This window comes from Acanthaster planci, linkage group LG05, assembly GCF_054643075.1.
Source record: "Acanthaster planci isolate LZ-2023a linkage group LG05, COTS_SCS, whole genome shotgun sequence".
Classification (NCBI taxonomy): Eukaryota; Metazoa; Echinodermata; class Asteroidea; order Valvatida; family Acanthasteridae; genus Acanthaster; species Acanthaster planci.
In genome coordinates this window covers 14,202,384-14,222,871 of record NC_141781.1, presented here as the reverse complement: position 1 = coordinate 14,222,871, position 20,488 = coordinate 14,202,384, and the positions used below count along the sequence as shown (strand labels likewise).

Sequence of the window (20,488 nt, the reverse complement as noted above, 5' to 3'; positions counted from 1 at the left end):
TTGTTTTTACAAAGACGCGGGCGATATCGAATCTGTTGATGAGGGACTTGAGATCAGTCTAGCTTTTTGCGCCACATGCTCTCAGTGATGCAGGGTGAGTCGAGTCAGTTAACCCTGCCAGGACTCAAGTCCAGTCGCCAAAGACTCAAGTAGGACAAAAGTTGAGTCCATTGAGTTTCTGGAGACTTTTGTTTAATATCAATTTTTTTGTAATCCAGCGGATATGCCACTCCATTATCCAACTGTGCATCAAAAATCTTGGGATAGACAAGGCCCTACGCCTATGGAAATTCGCGTAACTCTTCTATCCAAGAACTCAAAGGAAGACAAGGCAGGAGAAGAACAAAGGATTGTACGTGTAAGTGTAGATTACAGAATTACTCCGGAAATTCGCGGGGGTGCAGCCCTAAGACTTGTAAAACCAAATCTCGCCCTTTTGGTCCGGATGTCGTCGACTGAATTTCAAATTGAAATCTCCATTGCCCGCACGGCAGAAATGACAGGTGGAATATCGAAGGTCGTGACATAATTAATAGGATATAAATAAAGGACTCCGACAGGAAAGGTCATCTACATAAAAATTGTTTTTATAAGGATGCTTAATAGATAAGCATTTCAGTTGTAAAAGAGAGTAAAACGCACGACCGTGTCTCTCACAATGAGCTTAAAATAAACTGACATAACAGTGGCGTAACTACGAGGTGTTGTACCCATGGCCCCAGTGCAAATGTACACAATCTGTGTACATGTATAAGCTGCAATAATTTAATTTGCTTTCAGATTCCCGTTGTAAACGTGCGTGACCCCGGGTGCCCCTTAGTTACGATACAGACTTCAAACACGTAGGCAGTGTGTCGAGCCGACGTGAAAAACTGATTACGCCACCATCTTTGCAAACACGATCCGTTTATGTTGACTGTGCTCATTGCCGATGCAAAATGTGGATGACCTTGCGCAATGAGGATAGTGATATAATCGATGATGCGGAGTCTGGCAACCTCCCATGACGTCATTACCCATAGGCGCACACAACTCCTGCATGCAGCTGATGCATAAAATGCGAAATAAAAATGATAAACAGACTGGTGCCTAGTGAAGCGAGCGAAGAGGAAAATCCTCAAGGTATCATTACAGTGTCTTCTCTTCCGTGTACTCTGGTTACCAGATTGATCTAAACCCACGGAGAAAGGCCGGGCACTTCATGTAGGAAAGCGTAGCGACTTGGCTTGGATTTTCGAGATGTGCGGCTCATTTGGACAGATTTTCACAGCAGTTCAGACTTAGCCGTAACTAATGACAGCAAATAATGAATCTCAGCCGGTGTCGCGGAATTTAATGGAGTTTTTGTGGTGCTATGCGGTGTCTGAATTCGGCAATATTATTTCCAAGTAGTCCGATCATCCTCATCTGGAGACACACCGTACGCACATCGGTGGATCGAGGAGGTGTGTGCACAGAGACTGGCGCCCCTGCGTGCTGCACTAACCGCCGACATGTCTTTACTCTGTGTGTGTGGTAAGAGAAAACCCATGTATTTCAGGGCATAGTCCAGTCAGAAAGTATCAATCAGTTTTTCCTCAACACAATTTCTTTGAATATCTTGATCAGCTCTGGTCTACAACATTGCAAAAACATGATGCTGACCGCTTTCTGCGCGCAGGGCAGCTACACCGGTAGGCTCACACATGCTCACTATGCTCATTACAGAGTCTGCAAATTTAACTTTACACTGAATCCAGAGGACATTTTTTTTTTGCAGGAAAACCCCGCTGAATTGAACAGAAGGAGGCATATGTTGTAGGCCCTAACCCTAGGCTGTAGTAGTAATCAGGTTGTTAACTGTGTGACTTCCTTTCATGCCTAGGCCTACTTTCATATCATGCTCCAGTTCACATTGTCGATGGGTGTGCGACAGTAGCATTGCCAAGGTGGTGGTGGTGGGGGGGGGATATACAGTGGCAGACTGCAGAACCTTGGATAGGGACTGTAAAAGCAACATCGGTGAAGCAAAGTTTGGATGGCAAACAGATTATAACAAATGCAAAATTGCGAAGGTGAAAGCAGATTTGATGAAAGCATTGCCCTTTGGAAAGGAAAGAGTTCTGGAAAGATTTTCATATACAGACATCACTAACTTTCCCTTGTACCGGTACCTGTAGTTGTTCATCAGTCATCAGAAAGCAATGAAATGTCCCAAAAAGTCAAATTTATCTTGGAGAATACGGTTGCATTTACTTTAAAAAAACATTTAAAAGTTTTAGACCAGTCACATTTGTGGTTTGTACACAGGGTTTCAAGTGATGTCTGTGTACCGTATTTTCAAGTCTAATTATGCCTATTTTCAGAAAGGAAACTCTTGTTTCTTCATCAGATCTAAATTTGTGTCTGTGTGTCATTCTGATTGCATGAAAACTGTGTAATGTTCAGATTGTGGCTGCATTTTACAGTATGCTACACATAGGATTTGATACCAGGAGCTCATTGGTTTCTCTTGGTCAGTTGAGTCTGGTCAACAAGTGATAAAACTGATACATCACCAGTCTATTTTTTCACTTGTCCGCAGGAAGTTTCACTAGTGCACTTGCCTTTTTTTTTTTAGCAAGGCTAGCTTTGACTAGGTCTTTTCAACTTCATTATTGCAACATTACTGTGGAGTCTTACTGTCAATTCTGAGACTGACAAGGGAAGATTTAAAACTGTTTTGTACAATTAATAATAAACAATGAACAATCAGTTGCACAATGTTTATGTTATTCGTCTTTATAAATATTACAAATAGCAGTTTCAAACAGGGGGCTTTTCTTAAGTACTAGTCTGCCAGGCAAGTTAAAAATTGCATTTTACTAGCCCTCAGCAGTTTTAACTAGAATTTGTACATCAGTCAAATGCTAAGGTTGAGGCCTGACATCAGACAGTAACCAGTGCATCCAAATCAATTAACTCATCTGTCATACCTTCGAGATCCCTGCTACATGTACAAATGCAGCACTTGGATGAATCTGAGGCCCCAAAAAGTGACATCTTTGGTGTCCCTGTTTCACCTGACCTTTTCATTTATTCGTTTGTTATTTCTCAGGGTACAAAAACAAACACAAAATACAAAAACCGATACATACCAACATATAGGAACAATATTTACTGACACCCCTGACGGATAACCTAAAAGCGAACTCAATCACTGTCGAGAGGGTCTCCAAAAAAAAATGTCAACAAATACAAAAAACCACTAGATAAAAAATGACTTAAAATACAAAAATGCACAAAAATAAAACTAGATAAATAAACAACGTAATCCCTCTTGGAGATGGAAGGCATTAAAAAATGTGTCTTGAATGTACAAAATCTTCAGATGAAAGAGGGCAATTTAAAAAAAAATGGTCCCCAAATTTATAGAATGATCCATTAGGTAGCCAATTGAAGGGAAGTACTTACCCATGCCCCACCCCACCCCATTCTCGTTAAGCATTTAAATTGAAAAAATATTCATTTGATAGGGAGACACTCGTATGCAGCTTTACCTTGTTTCCCCTTCTTTCTCTTTTGTTTCCAGCCGGCCAGTTAATAATTCAGAAGACATACATGTGTAAATTATCACTAAAATATGCCCGCTCACACATGTATGTTTTGTTTCCATTTTCCATTTGCTCCCCTTTTTTGTCGTGCATGGTGTCCCACCCCCTTTGAATTATCTTCATAAATTGCTCAAGAAGTCATTTGAACAAACTCAATCTCATACATTGTTCACCTGTCACATTCACACACTTCATCCCCCATAATACAGTGTTGCAGTGTTCTCTTTCAACAAGAAATGTGCACAATTTGTTGCGATTTCTATTGTTTCTGTTTCGCTCTTTTGCATTCAGTTTACTTGTTGCTGTTGTTTTATTTCCAGTGTTGTATAAAATCTTTTATGCAATTTTTGTCTACAAAACATGTTTTTATGCACGTTTAGTTTAGTTTTATAGTATTTCTTTTTTCCCTTTAAAAAATGACTTGTCTACTCATTTCGCAAAATTTGCACACACTAAAAGATTTGTTGTGATGGTTGATATTTCCCATTCAATAATAGCTACATGTACATGTACATGTAGAGTACATGTACCAATTTACAACACTTGACCCACAAATTCTGGTTGTTCTATTGGTCAGCAGAACCGCATGTGGTAGTCACTCATTTCACTAGTTTTGCCATGTTTGCTGGGGAATATACTACCAGTTGGCCTACTGTCAGAAAGTACATGTACTATCCAGTAGATCCCACGTTCGCAAAAGCACTAGATCCTATTTGTGAGTGTGATAGTGACTTTATCTTCAAGCAAACTTGAAGCCCAGCAAAGATGTTATAGGAGCCTATACCGGTATGTATTGTGCAAACGCACCAGCTTTCAATTTACAGTAAATTTTGCAGCTGAATGCTTTGCTTTTAGCATAAAAATAGCACAATGCATTGAGTTAGAATAGTGCCTTATGTGGGGTTTGATACAGTTGTATTTATAAACCGTGCAGTGTATCACACTGTTTGTTGCCATGGATTGACCAATCAGAATTCAGAATTCAAGTTTGCTTACAGATAAAACATGCACATTATATGTCATGCTGATGCTGTACATGTATGTAATGTGTACCAAGACAGCAACAGCTGCCTTGGAAAAGCAACTTGTTGCTAGCAAAGGTTGAAAAGAAAAACATACATGTATATCAAACAAGCTCACAGAGGCTAAGAACATGCATGCACATTATTCCTTTTGAATTTTAATGGTGTAATTATGTCACGCTTTGAATTACGCATTAATTCCCGCAGTCCACTGTGCGGATGACGCAACCCATCCAGAGCTGGCCATAGTTGATATTCATTGCATAACAATTACTCACGTAACGATGTAATGGTCCATCAGGAAAAGTACATCAATAATCCCATTATTTCTAGCATCGCCCATCACAAGTAGAAAGCCAAAACCCATTAGCAGGTGAAATGAATGTCGATAGTGAGGATGGCTGCATTGTCCGCAGCATCGTTAACATCATTGTGGGAAAATTCCGTTATGTTTCATCATGTGAAGTTTAATTGTCCATAGCTGAGCAAATTACGACCTGTTCCATTGTAATACAAAGAAATGAATCGAATGGAATGAATTAAAGTCTTTGACATGATTGGAATGGTTAAGTTTAACGTTTACCAGTGTGCAAGCATCTGACGCTGGTCGGAAAACCAGCAAAATATTTGTACCAGCAAATATACACTGGTCAAGTGTGAATACACACACTAATTGCTGAAATCTTGTACATGTATGCAATGTGGATGATACCAGCAAAATATTCTCTTGAAATGAGCACATAGTATACATAATGTACATTTATGTATAATCATGTACAGTACATGTACAGTATGCCCTCAACAAACTTAATTGATCCCAATATCAACTGAACCAAATGCTGTGAAAAAGATTCCAGTAACTTGGTTTTTACAAAGTAAGGGTGCCCAATACATGTACTAGCAATTTGACTGTGAAGTTACTGGCATGCCAGTACAGGGCATGTACATGTACATATACAGTGTACATGAGCCAGATGCATCCTAATAAATTGTTGTATTGATATCAGACCATGTTTAAAACTGTCCATTGCTTCAACAATATTTATAATGTGTGTGGATTGTGTACTAGTTACAGTTGCAGTTTTAAACCAGGCAGAGATAAACTTTTGTCCCAATACATGCAATAAAGTTTCTTATATTGTACATGTATACATGTACATGTATCTGCTAATTTTCTGGTCAGACCAATTGAAAGGAGTCAGAAGACTAAATTCAAAGCAGGTTCCAGACATGAAAAACATTGATTTTATAACTGATGTTTCTGATGTCCAAAGGTCAACAATCATCCATTTTGAATGTGTGTTTTAAAAATGTTAGATTTCATGTTTACGTGTTCAATATCGATATGTTCGTAGGCTGCTAACAGAATATCAGGGGTAATCAAAACGGCAAACACCACCGGTATATTATTTTGACAAAATGTGACATGTCATTTTCTCTGGCAGTAGGGCTATCAAAGAAGCTGAAAAGAATTTCTCGGCCACAGTTTCCTCAAGCGTATCACACTGCAGATCTATTCTGTTCATCTCTAGCATAATCGCTTCAAAATTCACATAAATGTAAAACAGATCAGCGATACTGCATAAATTTAAATAGGCATGCTTAACTCTGAAGTTCATTTTACAAATAAACAAAAAGAAACTGAGATCTTCATTTTTACAGTGTTTTGTTGAAATTTATACATGTACACATGCTGATGGTTTACTTTCTGCTTTCTTGTCTTTTGCAGTCAAAAAGGCCGTCTTGGATGGACCAGCAGGTAAGACCAACCTCAAACTGTTTTATGATTGGTCCAAGGACCTCGATTTATTGCATAAATTGCCAAATAGCATTAGAATTCCCGTAACCAGCCTTGTCTTGAAGCAAATGTGCAGTTAAAGTTGACCATCCAGCTCTATATTTTATTCAGTTTCTTCATGCACCAGTATGCCAACAATTTTATTTGGAAATTGTCAAGTTGTGCAGGTGGGCTGATCATTAGGCGTTAAATTGCTTGCCGTGATGATCAGTGCACAATGTCACCTTCTTGCTTGCTGCTAAGCAGGGTACATTTAGACTTACCGCTATGTTACATGGCACCCAGAATTATGAGCCATTGCTGCGGTGCTACCAAGCCTTTGCACAGGTTGAATGTACACATTCCTCTTTGACCAGTAGGCCAGTGGCACAACCAGGATTTGTCATAATTGGAGGGAGCTGGCTGATCTGATTTACATGCAGGCCTACTTCATGTTTCACGATGCCTACCGTACTTCCGGTATAAGTACATTGTTAAGTGCAAAAACCTGGGATCATAATTTACCCCAAAGTGTGAACATGTACAGTAGCTCATGATGTACGTGCATGTAGTGGAATGTAAGGTACATGTACACTGTGTTGGGGATGGAAAGGGGTTTTCTGAGGAAAGGGGTTTCCCTGAGGTCCCCCTTGGGTGTGCCACTGTAGCGGTAGTAGGCTTTTGTAACTTGCCAAACAAGCGAGCACACATCAAATAATGGTGCCTCAGGGCCTGGAGTAGCCCATTGCCTGTGGAAGTTTTGTCCGCCAAGCTGGCATGGGCAAAGAGCCAGCCGCAAGCAGCGTAATATTTGCATTGACTTTTTGGCCGGCAACCCAATTTTGGCTGGGCAAATACCATTTATGCCCAGCAGGCCCCTGAAATGGGTCACTGGTGGTGATGACTTTTCGCCAGGCAAGTTGATGACAGAACTTTGTCTGAGTAAATGGCCATGGCCTCTTATGCATTATTCCAAAAAATCGTTGCGGCTAGTAGTGTGGTGGGAGCCCATGGGAACCATTTGCTGCAACCATGCCGGTAGCTGTTTCTCATGGATGTGTACATTGCTACAAGCCATAGCCAGTGGATTCGGTCATGTCTATATTTGTCCTGTCCACAGCATTTCAATCGTGGCTCTGGTATTGAAGACGTCTGACTCTAGGGAATGCCTTGTGGGATAAAGTAAAATATAATGGAGGGAGATAAGGAGACAAAATGCTGTGGTAAGCAGTACATTAATGCACTGGTATGGTGCACCGGTACATAGTAACTGCTTTGCAGCCTTCAGGTTTATCAAATAAGTTTTGAATGGATTCAGTTCTTAAAATTGTCTCTTTTATTTGACTCTCAGTTACGGAACTTTATTGAATTACTAGAACGTTAACTTCTCTGCGCAGAAAAAATTTGACGCCGTCCTGGGTGCAGACATTTTGAATCCATGTGCGTGCTTGTAGAACATTCAGAATCAGATACAATGAATATTGAATTATGTATTCTAAATGCAACGCGCATTGGGTATCGCTAAACTCCAGTTAGAAATGTCATGGCAACGTTATCTGCAGTGCATGCATTTGTGTTGATTTAGGCAGAGCAAAATCAAATGTTCCTTTGCTGATTGTAAGGTAGTTTTTGCATATTGGCTTTGCTAACATAAGTGTTTTAGAATACATATAGCTGTACAAAAGCGGTACAAAATTTTGAGTTTTCCCCTATGTGTATGCACAGACATGGATGCGCCCAGCAGGCTTCACTTTGTACATGTACATGAGTCAGCGCTCTACCGCTAGTTTTTAATACATGTCGCTCTGTGCTCAGTCTCTTTGTTTCTGATAAAACAAAAGGCTTCCAGAAGACAGCAAAGCAAATTAATCCACTCTTTTCTGTGATTCCACTGTAAACAAGAAGCATAAAGCCTTGAGGTGTTTGCTAAAGCACTTGTTTCTTCACCTGGGCAAAGTTTTGCCTTGTGGCAACAGTTTTTGTGCTATTTTTGATCTGTTTGCTGTGGGAAACAGTGGCGAAATCCTGTTTGTCTTTGCCTGGCCCATTCTGCTGTGCATAAGTCTCTCGGTTTCAAGTTCAGGAGAGTGGAGGCTCTGATGTTTCCCCTAGGCTGCCGAGAATTTTGTTTCCACCCGGAGGTGATTGCTAAAAGTGTGTGACACGTTTCAGCAGCAACTTTTAAAGCCTTGTGGTCTCATGGCGGATATCTCTGTCAGGTGGATTTTCGCCAGCGACAACATCCCTGCTCAGGTCTCACAGCAAAATTATCAGGTACCCACAAAAACTCACACGCGCAACCTAAGAAGGAAGTTATACACGTAGATACTGACTTTGCCGTGGGCCAATTCACATCCATGTACCATGACGTCACTCCCTAGCAACGCTCTTTAACGCTATCTGCGATAAAGTGTCGCCGAGCCACGGAAAGTGGTTTGGGAAAATTGACATTTCATATCTGCCTGTTTGCTTGTGCGTATGTGTATACTTGGGAATTGAATGGTGTTAACTGTCAGAGAGAGGGGGAAGCGAGGGCTTTGTCCAAGAGCATCCAGGGACTGCCTAATGCCAAACCTTGCCAGATACCGGTACATACACCTACAATGTGTACATGTAGGCTCAGTTAATCCCATTTCTACTGCAGGAGCTTGGAATCTAAGAGAAAAAACAAAAAAAATAAAAAACCCTTGTTGAAGACATTGAACGGAACCTAGGCAAAACCACTGGTTTTGTACCACTAATTAACAAACTAACTGATGAAAGCTCTGCTTTATGTACTGAACATACTTTAATTAAGCCACTCCTGAAACTGTTTGTCTTTCTGCTGTATGATGGATTAGCTCCATAGACTCTCCACTGTATAATCTCCACCCTTCAGCAGAGCTTTTCTAAAAGGTTCCACAGTGACACACAGATTGCTATCTATGGATACAACTGTGGTGGGGTTGCATGATGAACCACAGAACTGACAATGTGTACATAGTGTACTCCCTCTTCAGAAGTTAATAAAACTACCTATTCCATATCACTGTGTGTCTGCTGTATGCAGTGTTTGAGTTCATTTATGTATGAAAACATACTGGACATGTACTTGGTTACATGTATGTACATGTACATAGTCCCAAACAGTTTATTTGTGTGGTTCATGTATCTCAGTGATGCCAAATTTGTAGAGAATTCACCTGCTAAACAAACCTGTGACAAATTTGTTGAAATTGCTCAGCATTTACACAGGTACATGTACATGTGCAGTGTACAATGTACACGTATGTACTTTTACCATATACTGGTAGCCTCAGTACTGAATGGTTCGGTAATTAAACAAAAAAATGGTGAGGTTTCATCTGGGCTTGGAGGGTGTGGAGTTTTTTAATTAACAAAAGAAGTGAATTTGAGCACAATACGGGTACATGTACATACGTACTGTACCTGTACATGTCTGTACATGTAAGTTTACTGGTACAGGGATTTCACTGACAAAGCCGTATGGCTATACCGGCATACGTACATGTAGGCCTACATGTAGCTACATGTAGATTTGTTTACAGTTTTAAGATATGGTAGGTGTTAGCCTTCCTCCATCGTGTTAGGAACCGGACAGTCCTGTGTCTACTTGAAGCACAGCCCTCGTCCCTGTCAACAGTGTCAACATAGCCATGCATGAAGAAAAATGACCAGAGCTACATGTACATATGCATTGTAGGTCTGATGTTTGCACACTGGTACTCTGTGGGAATGGAGGGTGGTTATCCGTTAGGGCTTTGCATAGGAAGATGAAGAGGAAACGGTACAGTACATAAGGGATGATGATGGAGGGGAACTTGGCGTACTCATGTCGTTGGATGAGAGACACTTGAACAGCTGAAAAGCTTTTTGGCCCGAACCGAGAGATATTTATCCAAAACTCTCAGAGCTTTGCTCCTACATTTTCATTTGTGCAGGACTGACAAATGGGCCTGTAGTGTGATGAGGGAGTCTGCCAGTTGTCTGGTCGAAGTGCATCAAGAACACTTCTTGGCCCAGTGTATTATTTCAGCAACGTTATTGGTGAAGCCTACATCGTAAACGCACAATATAAGGCCTACAGCATACTGTATGTGCCCCTGATGTACCGTACATTTATTAGTACATGTATGTACCGGTACCGTAGTACATGTGTAGTTTTCATGGACGTCCATCACCATAGCGATTCCGCATGGTGGCACGAGTGTTTCGCCGGCCCTTATCCAAAGATGGTGCCATCTCAGTGAGAGAGCTGGTCAATGGCATGCACACGTGGCCTCCATGGCAAATGCAAATTGTAGTGGTCCCCCCCCATGGGTAATAACTCTCTTGCCTATCTTGCTGTGGTCACATCGAGTCACGCATGGGATAGGCTGACACACACACACTGTAATATGCATCCCCCTACCCTATGACTGGGCATTTTGTACAGTGCATGCAGTACACCAGTATCCCCAGTATGTTTGTATAGTTCTTTACTACACGTATGATCGAAACCCCTCACTTACTTTTTGTGTACTGAATCTCATTAAAGCCAGAAGCCAGATGAAATGACCCTTGACTCAGGCAGTATGACCCCAAAATTAATTGAACAACGTCATGCTCAGATATCATTGTCTCCCCCTCATACCAATCAGAATTTAAACACTCGAAGTCCCTTTGCTAACTCGCACATAATAAAAATCCATATATTTTCTGTCAAATTTTTGCCCGTCTTTATCACATGAGTACCTCCAAAGTAACAGAAGTTGGAACTGAAGCCATAATTTTAGAGCTTTTTTAGTTTTGTCGGGTTTTCCTTGATATTTCTTTACTTGTGAATGGTGAGGAATATCATGAACACTCTAATAAGTATGTATCATGCAAGAAGGATACATGAATGAGAACAGAAAGTTTTAGTAAGTGCCTTTTAGTCGGGCAATTGACGTTAGTGTATTGCAGTGCAGTAAAAGTCAACTCATACCCAAACACACTCGTATCAAGGTATGAGTGTGTGTGCCATGCCCAAAATCCGGACATCTCATTTTTTATTGCTGTCAGACTCAGTGCGGAAATTTGAATCTGCATGAAAAATGAACCGTATTTCAGACAAATGGCTCTTGATCTTGAAGAAATGAGCTGATGGATACAAACAATTCATCAGTCTTTCGAACAATATCACTGATGACCTGAGGGAAATTCAACAAAAGTGTGAAAATTGGGCACTACTTCAAGTTAAAAATATAGAAACTGGGTCCCAAAGAATAAACAAAGTAAATTTCAGAGATGAGGTTTTCTTGCTAGAAGTACTCATCTTTTTTGTTCATAAGAGTTTCTAGTCTTTCATGTTGCATCAAAATTATTTGAAGGTAAACCTGGCAAAATTGTGAAAATTAGATAGTTACATGTAGGTAAAAAAACACGAAAATGTTTTCATTATTATCCTATGCCGTAAAATTGATATCTTCCTCTTCTTTGATTCTTTTCTGGAGATTTTTCACACAAGGTCTTTGAGGGATATGGCAGTACAAATCCCTCACATGGGTTACCCCTGCTATGCGGCGTCTTCTAGAATAATTTTTCAGGCTGACGACCATACATGTATGTCATTATTGTGCGTGCGCGAATACACAAACTAAATTCATGCACAGTCTATGGGGACTGAACATACGTGACTAGGCATTCTGTGAAAGGATGTACTGTACATGCACATACCCGGTACATGTACACGTTATTTACAGAATAAAAACAATTGAATTCAAAATTGTACAAAGTAAACTTGGTGACGTGTGCAAAATTTTACAAAGTAAACTTGGTGACGTGTGCAAAGATGTGTAAAGGGGCCGGCAGGTTTGAGGAGAGATTTTTTCTTTTGATACCACTACAAAGGAATTTTCTGCATGAATAATTTTATACAGCAATTATCAATTCTCTAATTTTATGCAGTACTTTTTATGTCTTGTTTATGTCTTGACACACATTTTTGTAAAGTGTGGACAAACGTGTATGAGTATGTTTACATACGGTACGTTCCTGTTCTTGTTCATTTTTAGCAAAGTGTCAAGTTTTCAAAGTGGGAGTGCCAAAAATGTTTGTTGTTGCCTGTACTCAAGATGATACAAAACGTGCACTGAAGACTCTGCTTGTAAATCGAGTACAGTTTGCTCCAGTGGGCTGAAAACAGACGTACTGGTATGTGTAAAGCATGGATGTTTCCATATGTCTGCCGAGATTCATTCGGATTTGCCGTTTCATACATTATGTGAGACTTCAACAGAAGGGGAAAATGCAAGAGCTGGGAAACAGTTATTGCTTGTTTCATTCCTCCAATCACTCAGTGAAGCAGATGAATGTGTCTGTCCCTCCAGACGGGCACTGTACCAGTAGGATCATAGGAAGCCGGCCAGGTTTGATACATGTACCTGTCAACTTGTCAAAGAATAACATTTTGTCATTCATTATTCAGCCTTGATGGTAACTGACTTCACTACCCTTCCGAGACGGGGAAAACAACACCCCAAAATGTAATGAGAAGCCGGAGACTTGATGCTTCATCTGTCCTAGCTGGTGCATTTACGCTGCCATCGATGAATAAAAGATGGAGATTTGTTGCTGATGACTTGCCCAGATGACTACTCTTGCTAATTGAAGAGACGCCAAAATGACTGCTTTGGCTAGACCCTAGTACTTGTACCTGGAACAGGTCATGCGAAACCTATGGTTTTACTGAGCACGGACACGTGTGAGCAGTACATGTACATGAAATAAATGTGTGGCACGCTTAAAGGCTCCATGCAATCACAATGTTTTTCTAAGAATAACTTTCTGTGCATGTTTAAACTCTTCTTCAGTGCTTGGAAAGTGAAAATTTTTTGGAGTTAAGGGAACTGTGAAGTGTACTTTTTTAAATATTCAAAATTGACCAAGCTTTTCCAGATATGTGAAGGCGCTGTTAGTGTGATGTAAGCCAGGAAGACGCTATTCAGTTTGCATGTTTCCATATTCAAATTTTGAACCCCAAATCGGCTCTTTGAAAACATCTCTGAGAAAAGATTGCTCACTGACTTATTGCCATATTGCCATAGGAAAGTAGGGCCTGCCGGTACAAAGGATCTAGCAACTTTTTGTGTTCACATCAATGCAACATTGAGGTTTAGTGCATTGGATTACATAACACTTTTACTTATGAATATGTAAATTCATATCTGCATAAAACCCGAAAAGGATAGCAGAACAAAACTTGAAAATAAGTTTGATTGAAATAGAAAGGTGCAATTTCGAGTATTCTAATAAAAATTTCTGCAACTTGGTCCCTTTAATTGATACTGCATGCACATGTTGTTCCCAAATTACCGGTACATGTACATGTACTTGGCTACAGCTTACATGTACATAGCACTTGTGTCTATGGAAAATAGATGCAGCCATTGGCCAGCAGCTCCCAAAGGTACATACATGTACATTAGTTTAAGCCATAGCCATAGAGTTTGGATGTGGCCTTGGTAAATGGTACCATGGAGTTATCAAACACAAGGAGTTTGAAAAAAGTCCCCACAGACCGTAATCCGATTAACTGCTCCGGTCGGCTCCATAGTTAAGGCCCTGTTACCAGCCTCAGTGTTGAAGACCCTTAGACATTCTTTCTACACAGTGATCGCCACCGCCAGGTACATGTAGACTTACATACCCGCCATGTTTCGCTACGGCATACTGAAGTAAATAAATGATGGAAAAGATGCACGGGGAATGCATAGTTCTCTTCAGTAGTCCTCAGGAGTCAGCGAGTGATCTCCACAGATGTGCTTGAAAATTCCTAATCAGCGGTGGTTATTTGGTAAAAGTCAGACATTTTTAAAGTCAGTTATGACATTTTGTGGTTCCGGCGGAAGAGAACAAATACCCAAAATATGAACTGTGTTTTTTATATCATAAGTCGCAATCCTAGTGGTTCCTACGGTTAAAAGAAGGTGGAAATGTGCCGCAGGAGGGGAGAAAGGACAACAAATCTTCCCATGTTTTTTGTGTTTTTATTTTCCTCTGGACCAGCTACATTCTCTCAGTTTTCTTGTGTGTAGTTTTTGGAGAGTTTGTATTAGTTAGTAATTCTGTTTATTGTTAAGAGAGACGGTTTGGGGATGTAAAGACGTAACCATACTTTCATTGTCATTGGAACATTAGAACAATCACTATAATTATCGAAATTTAAGCCTCCGATGACGATGGTTTCCGTCTCAAGGCAGCCATGTTAAACATTTGGAAGTGTTACGGACACGCATGTGTGGTACCCACGATCCTTTGCAAATGCAACTCCAAGCATTCCTTATAACCCGCAAGCGGCACAGAATTTGTTTTGTCTTTGCAGCACGTGCAGGGCTTGCGGTGGCCATCATTGACCCTTTTGATCTCTGCATGTGCTGACTCTTTGTATTTAATAGCTCTATGACCATGTACCGTGGTCAGTGAAAAATAAAAGGAAATTGTGTTTTTAAATTTGCCCGTTTTTTAGAAAGTGGAAAAAAAACTTGGTATCTGCACTTTTAGAGGTAGTTCCTGTAGGAAACCTTGTTTCTTGAGATAAGGGACACGTACAGTAGCCAAAAATGCAACAGAGATATTTTAAATTTGGGTTGTAGAAGCTTAAAGTTAAGATTTACATGTAGGTAAAAAATTTTTAAAAGAAGATTGTGCAAATAATTTAAGAGAACAAGATTTTTTTCATGAGGATCTGATTTTGATACATATGTTTCATATTGAATTTTATTTATGTACCAGAAGCAGGCTTTGACCTACAGCTTTTTTTTTAACTAGCCCGCTGGGCAAGTTACATGTAGCTTATTTTTTCACTAGGAATCTTCACTAGTCCACTGGACATTGTTTGACAAAACAAACTTTGACCAGTGCTTTTTTCAATTTTTTTCCATTTACTGTGCTGTCATGCTGTCAATGTGAGACCATCGGGCATCAGCCATTGAAAGACCAATCCATTACTTAAGCCCCACCCCATTGTACAGGTGGGACCTGCAGAATGTGGGAGGCAGGTGGGCATGGGCCCCTCTGCTGTATTTTCCCCCCCTCCCACTTCTGCCGCCAGCTGTTGAAACCACTCTTGTTTTTTTTGTCTGGACATTGGAGAGAAGTAGACCGGAGAACTAGACCAGAGAACAATACGTGACCTTAGAGGTACATGGAGGTAGGAGGTACATGTATCACTCCTGCACATATCCTGTCCCATATAATTCACTTCTCAGAAGAATGGAGGAAAAGAAATCGGACCTATTTTTGTGGGTAACAAGCATGTTGTTTTCATGTTCACGACATAACATGCATTGAACCCGCACGTATTTGGATAGCACACAATGCGAGCCCAAGAAGAAAGCTGAAAAGCCAAAATCAGATCGTCTGGCCTTCCCCTACTTTTTTCCCCTCTGCATTCACCCATTCTTGATGGGAACATTGAAAGCACTCGCGTCAGAGAAACAAAATCCAGCGTCAATACCCCGCGCATTTCTCCTCCAGTGTGACAGCAGAGACGGTAGAATTGACAGAACATAGAAGGCCCCGATTGTCACTCCTACGCCCCGTACAGGAAAATCCCCTGATATTACTTCCATATCCCTGCAAGTGTTTCAGCAAGCCCTTTCTCGACACATTTCTCATGGAGGACTGCTTCTTTTTTTTTTCGAGGGGAGCCTACGCTTGGATTTGATCCTAATCCTCCCAAGTATTCCATACGATTCCCAATTTTCTTGTTTTGTCGACAGCCACTGGCATTACTAGCAACACAAACCAAAGGGAAAGAAAAAGTGCCGGAGGCAATGATATTCTTCAGAATCCAATTTCACAAAGCGAACCTGAGCGTACACCACTCCAATTTCTGTAAAGCGATTCTGTAAGATCCCTGTTTCTGCCAGAGTGCTTAGCTACGTACAGGCACATGTACACATGTACATTGAAACCAATTGCAGTGATTGTCATATTCAATTATCATGGCAATGATGAACCCAAACTTCCATCGCCCCTGAGACAAGCTCAGCTCATTTATTGGATGTACATCATGTGTGTTGGAAGAATTTTTCAGTGCGGCTTGCATTGGGTGTACCTTAGAATTGGCGTTTCTTCTCTTTGTTACTCCTGGGGTTCAATGGTCAAGTTGAAAATTGTTGCAATCTTTGAAAGATTTTAATCAACCACAAGGGAGTTGCAGTTTTCCTCCGGCAAATCTCCCATCATGTTCAGACGTGCAGAAATAATTTGTTTTGTCAATGGCAGACAGAGAAGCAAATCACAAAAAATTTTGCAATTGGACCTGTGAGACAGACCTTTGGCTTTTTAATGTCAAGGGGACTGTGTCTTCTTTTAAATAAACTGGCTACCTGCACAGCTGGAAATCAAGTAGTCGATTGGATTTGAAGTTGAGGCTATCCTGTAATGGACAAAACCTTGGAAGATGTCAAATGTGGGTTGCCTGTTTTGAGCGGAGGGGATGTTGTAATTTCATTAAAGCCATGCAGCATGTGCACCACAACAGCAAAACAAGTTAATTAACTTCTTTTTACTAGGGCCTACATGTATTAACTAGAAAAACGGAAGAGAGTGACAGTGGTTCAAAGATGGTTATGCTTTTGCAAGTGCCTGTGTACATGTTCATGTACAGTGTTTGTGACTATACATGTATGAGTAGGCGTATGGGTACTTGTCACGTTGCATGATGTTTTCAGTAAGCACTTGTTTGTTGCTGCTTTGTTTGTCACTTAAAATTTCTTTATACTGTACGTTTGTGGTTTTGCCATAATTTTCACTTTTCAGGGTCAATAGAATTTAGGAAATGAATAAATGGTTATGTGCATGGCTGAATTGGAGAATGGGCACTACGTAGGAGAAGGTAATCCTTACTGGGATTAATAGTTGACGTGGCAACAGGAAGAGGTGGAAACTATGTTTTCAACCTCAGCTCTGACTCCGTTTTTGTCTCCGGTTTTGTATTGGTCAGTTTGTTTTGTTTTGTATTGTCCTGGTATGTGTACCAGTGTTTTTGATTACCTGCCTCACACTTAATCGTGATGGCGTCACATGTGGTAATCTCAGGTTACTTGAGGTGCCCCAGCTGGGTCAAGAGGTTATGCAGAGATTAAATTTCCAAAATGAATTCATACTGTCCAAAGCAACCGACATCCACGCACCCCGACTTGTACTGTACGTGCACATCGTACACGTGTGCATGTATCCGGTCTTTATTTCGCACAACTTACTTGACCTGAACCTTTTTTTGCCACAACATGCAATTACAGCATCATCAACTTTCCCTTCACAAATTGTTCATTTAATACCCCATGTTTTGGCATTGCATCGTTGGGCACATGTACCACCACCTCCCCAAATAACTTGCTCATCAGCAGGTTGGTTACTCAGGTCAGGCCAGATAGAGTAGGCGCAACATGTCCATGAGAGTATCAAATCTAACGCAGTTGTCCTTACACGGTTAAGCGTGGAGTGAAAGAATTGAATGCGCTGTACAATTACATGCAAGTAACTCAAAGTCATTTGTGCCTTTGGATTAGGTCCGTTATGCAGAAAATTAGGGCTAAAGATCATTGTATTTCGTAGTAGTTCAGTAGATTAATTCACTTTATTTTCCACATAATATTATTCCATAGAACCAGTTTTACAGAGTGTATGTGATTGGGGGCCCCCAAGAAGCAGTGCTTGTCGAGTGGGGGTCCCCAGTTACGAATAAACAAAGTTCCACAAAGACAACAACACACTAACACTTTACAAATAACACAACAAATATTGAATACAGCACATGTACATGTCCATGCTTGCTTGGAACATTGAAAAATGGCACACCGTCGTCTCATCTTTCTTTATTTGCAGATTTTTGAACCATAATGCTCTGTAACGGCAGATTCATACTGCACACATACTGGGTTGTGAAACTTGTCTTTTTGTTGATATGAAGTATACACTACTAGAACCAGCTGTGATACATTTGAACTCGGGGACATCTACTGTACATGTGAATCAGGATTTGCATTTTATACATGGCACTTGGTGTGAGTGGATTCCTACAGTGCACTGGCAGGTTGCCAATGGGTGGCATTTTCTTAAAATTTGGTGCAAATTTTTTTGGGTGCTTTTTTGTCAAATGCAAATTGCATATGTCTGGGTAATACATGTACAACTGTACATGTAGTGTATCAGTTGTTTTTCTGACACTTAACATTTGTGTGAACTTATACTAGGCCTACTAGTACCGGTAATTGCATGTTCTGTATTTTTATCTCTGTTTCAGTTTTTCCGAAGTCATCAGATTTGTCCGCTGTTTATGCACATTAAACATTTACATTCTGAGAGTGTTTCAAAACAACAAATGTTAATTATAATAAAATATAATGAGCACTAGTTGACCTCGTGTATGCAGACACACAGTGCATTTTTTTCTGTTCTCTTGTCTGAAGTTTAATTGAGAGGACCTTAATGAATCAAATAAATCATGGCCAGCATCTGGCCAAGAGGGCCAATAAATTTAACAAGCGTAGAAGGCTTGCATACGTTATTGTACAGTGTTTATCGTAAACAGATCAAGGGCAGCATCTGGCCACAAGGGCCAATAAATATAACAAGCGAAGAAGGCTTGCATACGTTATTGTACAGTGTTTATCGTGGAGAGGAGAAAAACCCCTTCACGGCAAATTGCATGAGCATAATTGGAGTTGATGCATATTTGCACTCGATACTGGCCACGCCGGCCTCTAATTGTCCTTCATTCTCTCTGGGCCCTCTTCAGAATAGTCTCCCCCCCCTTGTCCCTGTGTGTTGGTTTACAGTCTGCAGGTGACACTGGGCTTGTTAGTATGCGTGATGCGTCACACTGGGCACACGGCAGCAGAAACACTGTTTGTGCCGTCCGGAGGAGGTTCACTACATGTACATGTATAAGGGACCAAGCACACAATCTAGGCTATAGCCCCTTTGCTTGTTGTCACCACTGCAGGGCAACCTGCTTTCAGAAGCTACCGCAGACTTTAAAGGAAGTGAACATTGTCGGCCCAGTTTTAATAATGAGATACTCAATCAAGTGTTGAAGCTTACAGCATATGGGTACATTATGTACTGGTACAATATACATGTACGTGTATGTACAATCTTATCTCACTCAGTGTCAGTACCCTCTTTGCACTATTCTTCCAGTTGTAAGCTTTTTTACATGTAACTTCATTTGGTGATCATTCTGAATGTCAGTTATTCCCATGGCAACCATCCAAGGAGCATGTTCTTTGTTTCCATGGAGATGTGTGCCAGTGAATTAGCCCAAAGAAAGAAAGAAAAACAAAATCCCAACGTGGCTGCCTGTCGTACATTTATTACATCTGTCTACCATTTCTCCATGTTTCCACTATGAAGTACTACAGTACACATGTATGCGCTTTAATCTACGTACATTGGATGCGCACTACATGCACATGCTGGCATGTGTGGTACGAGTATTAAATCACATTCAGGTATGGTACATGTATGTGTTCAACGTACACATGCCTTTATTGAGATCACGAATCACTGCCATTTACTTGTACGTGATCATACCATGTGGACAGAAACTTTTTATCAATTACAGAGGGTGCGGATTACAAGAGGCAAATTTTATCCAAACTTCTGACATGTATCGAATATACCGGTACTTACACTTAAGGGTAATAATTTGTACAGAAGAAAACAACATCACAAATGGTGGGCAGGAAATGTGGACTGTAACGAAAATTACATGTTTATGTTGTGCCACCATCGTTTACGTGGGATTTTTTTGGTCTTGAACTTCCCTTGTTTGTTTTCTGAAAACGTTTACCTTTCAGCAAACACCTTGTCAAATACAGCTGTGGGAGACAAGGTTCTCGCCCCTGTTTTGTACAAATATTTATAAGTGGCATTTGCTATTGTGAGGCAAATCGATCTGCCCCCTAAAAGTGTGAAAAGTTGCCTCCAAGTAAACCACATACAGGGGTACTGGTACATGTAACTCAGTTTAGTTCTTGAATATTTTTCAGCCAAAAAAAGTCATTAACGAGGAAAAAAAATAGCCAAGTAATTTAAGCTGTTGTTCCGGCACGTGTAGCACACGGGGTAAACAAATGCAGGGT

The 20,488-nt window shown here is 40.6% G+C and overlaps 1 protein-coding gene across 12 annotated transcripts in view; it reads left to right on the top strand.

Moving 5' to 3' along the window:
* The first annotated feature begins 683 nt into the window (after positions 1–683).
* The window catches only part of LOC110977314 (protein unc-13 homolog B-like), a 134,590-nt gene continuing 114,785 nt past the window's right edge, over positions 684–20,488 (top strand). For 5 of the 12 annotated variants that reach the window (XM_087137465.1, XM_087137469.1, XM_022231304.2 and 2 more), the window contains exons 1-2: positions 686–1,515; positions 6,324–6,353. In XM_087137465.1, coding sequence (XP_086993591.1) covers positions 1,494–1,515; positions 6,324–6,353 — 52 coding nt within the window. In that variant the 5' untranslated portion in view covers positions 686–1,493. Of the gene's footprint in view, positions 1,516–6,323; positions 6,354–20,488 lie in introns of all 12 variants that reach the window. The other 7 variants (XM_087137462.1, XM_087137464.1, XM_022231301.2 and 4 more) reach the window with 4 other exon arrangements.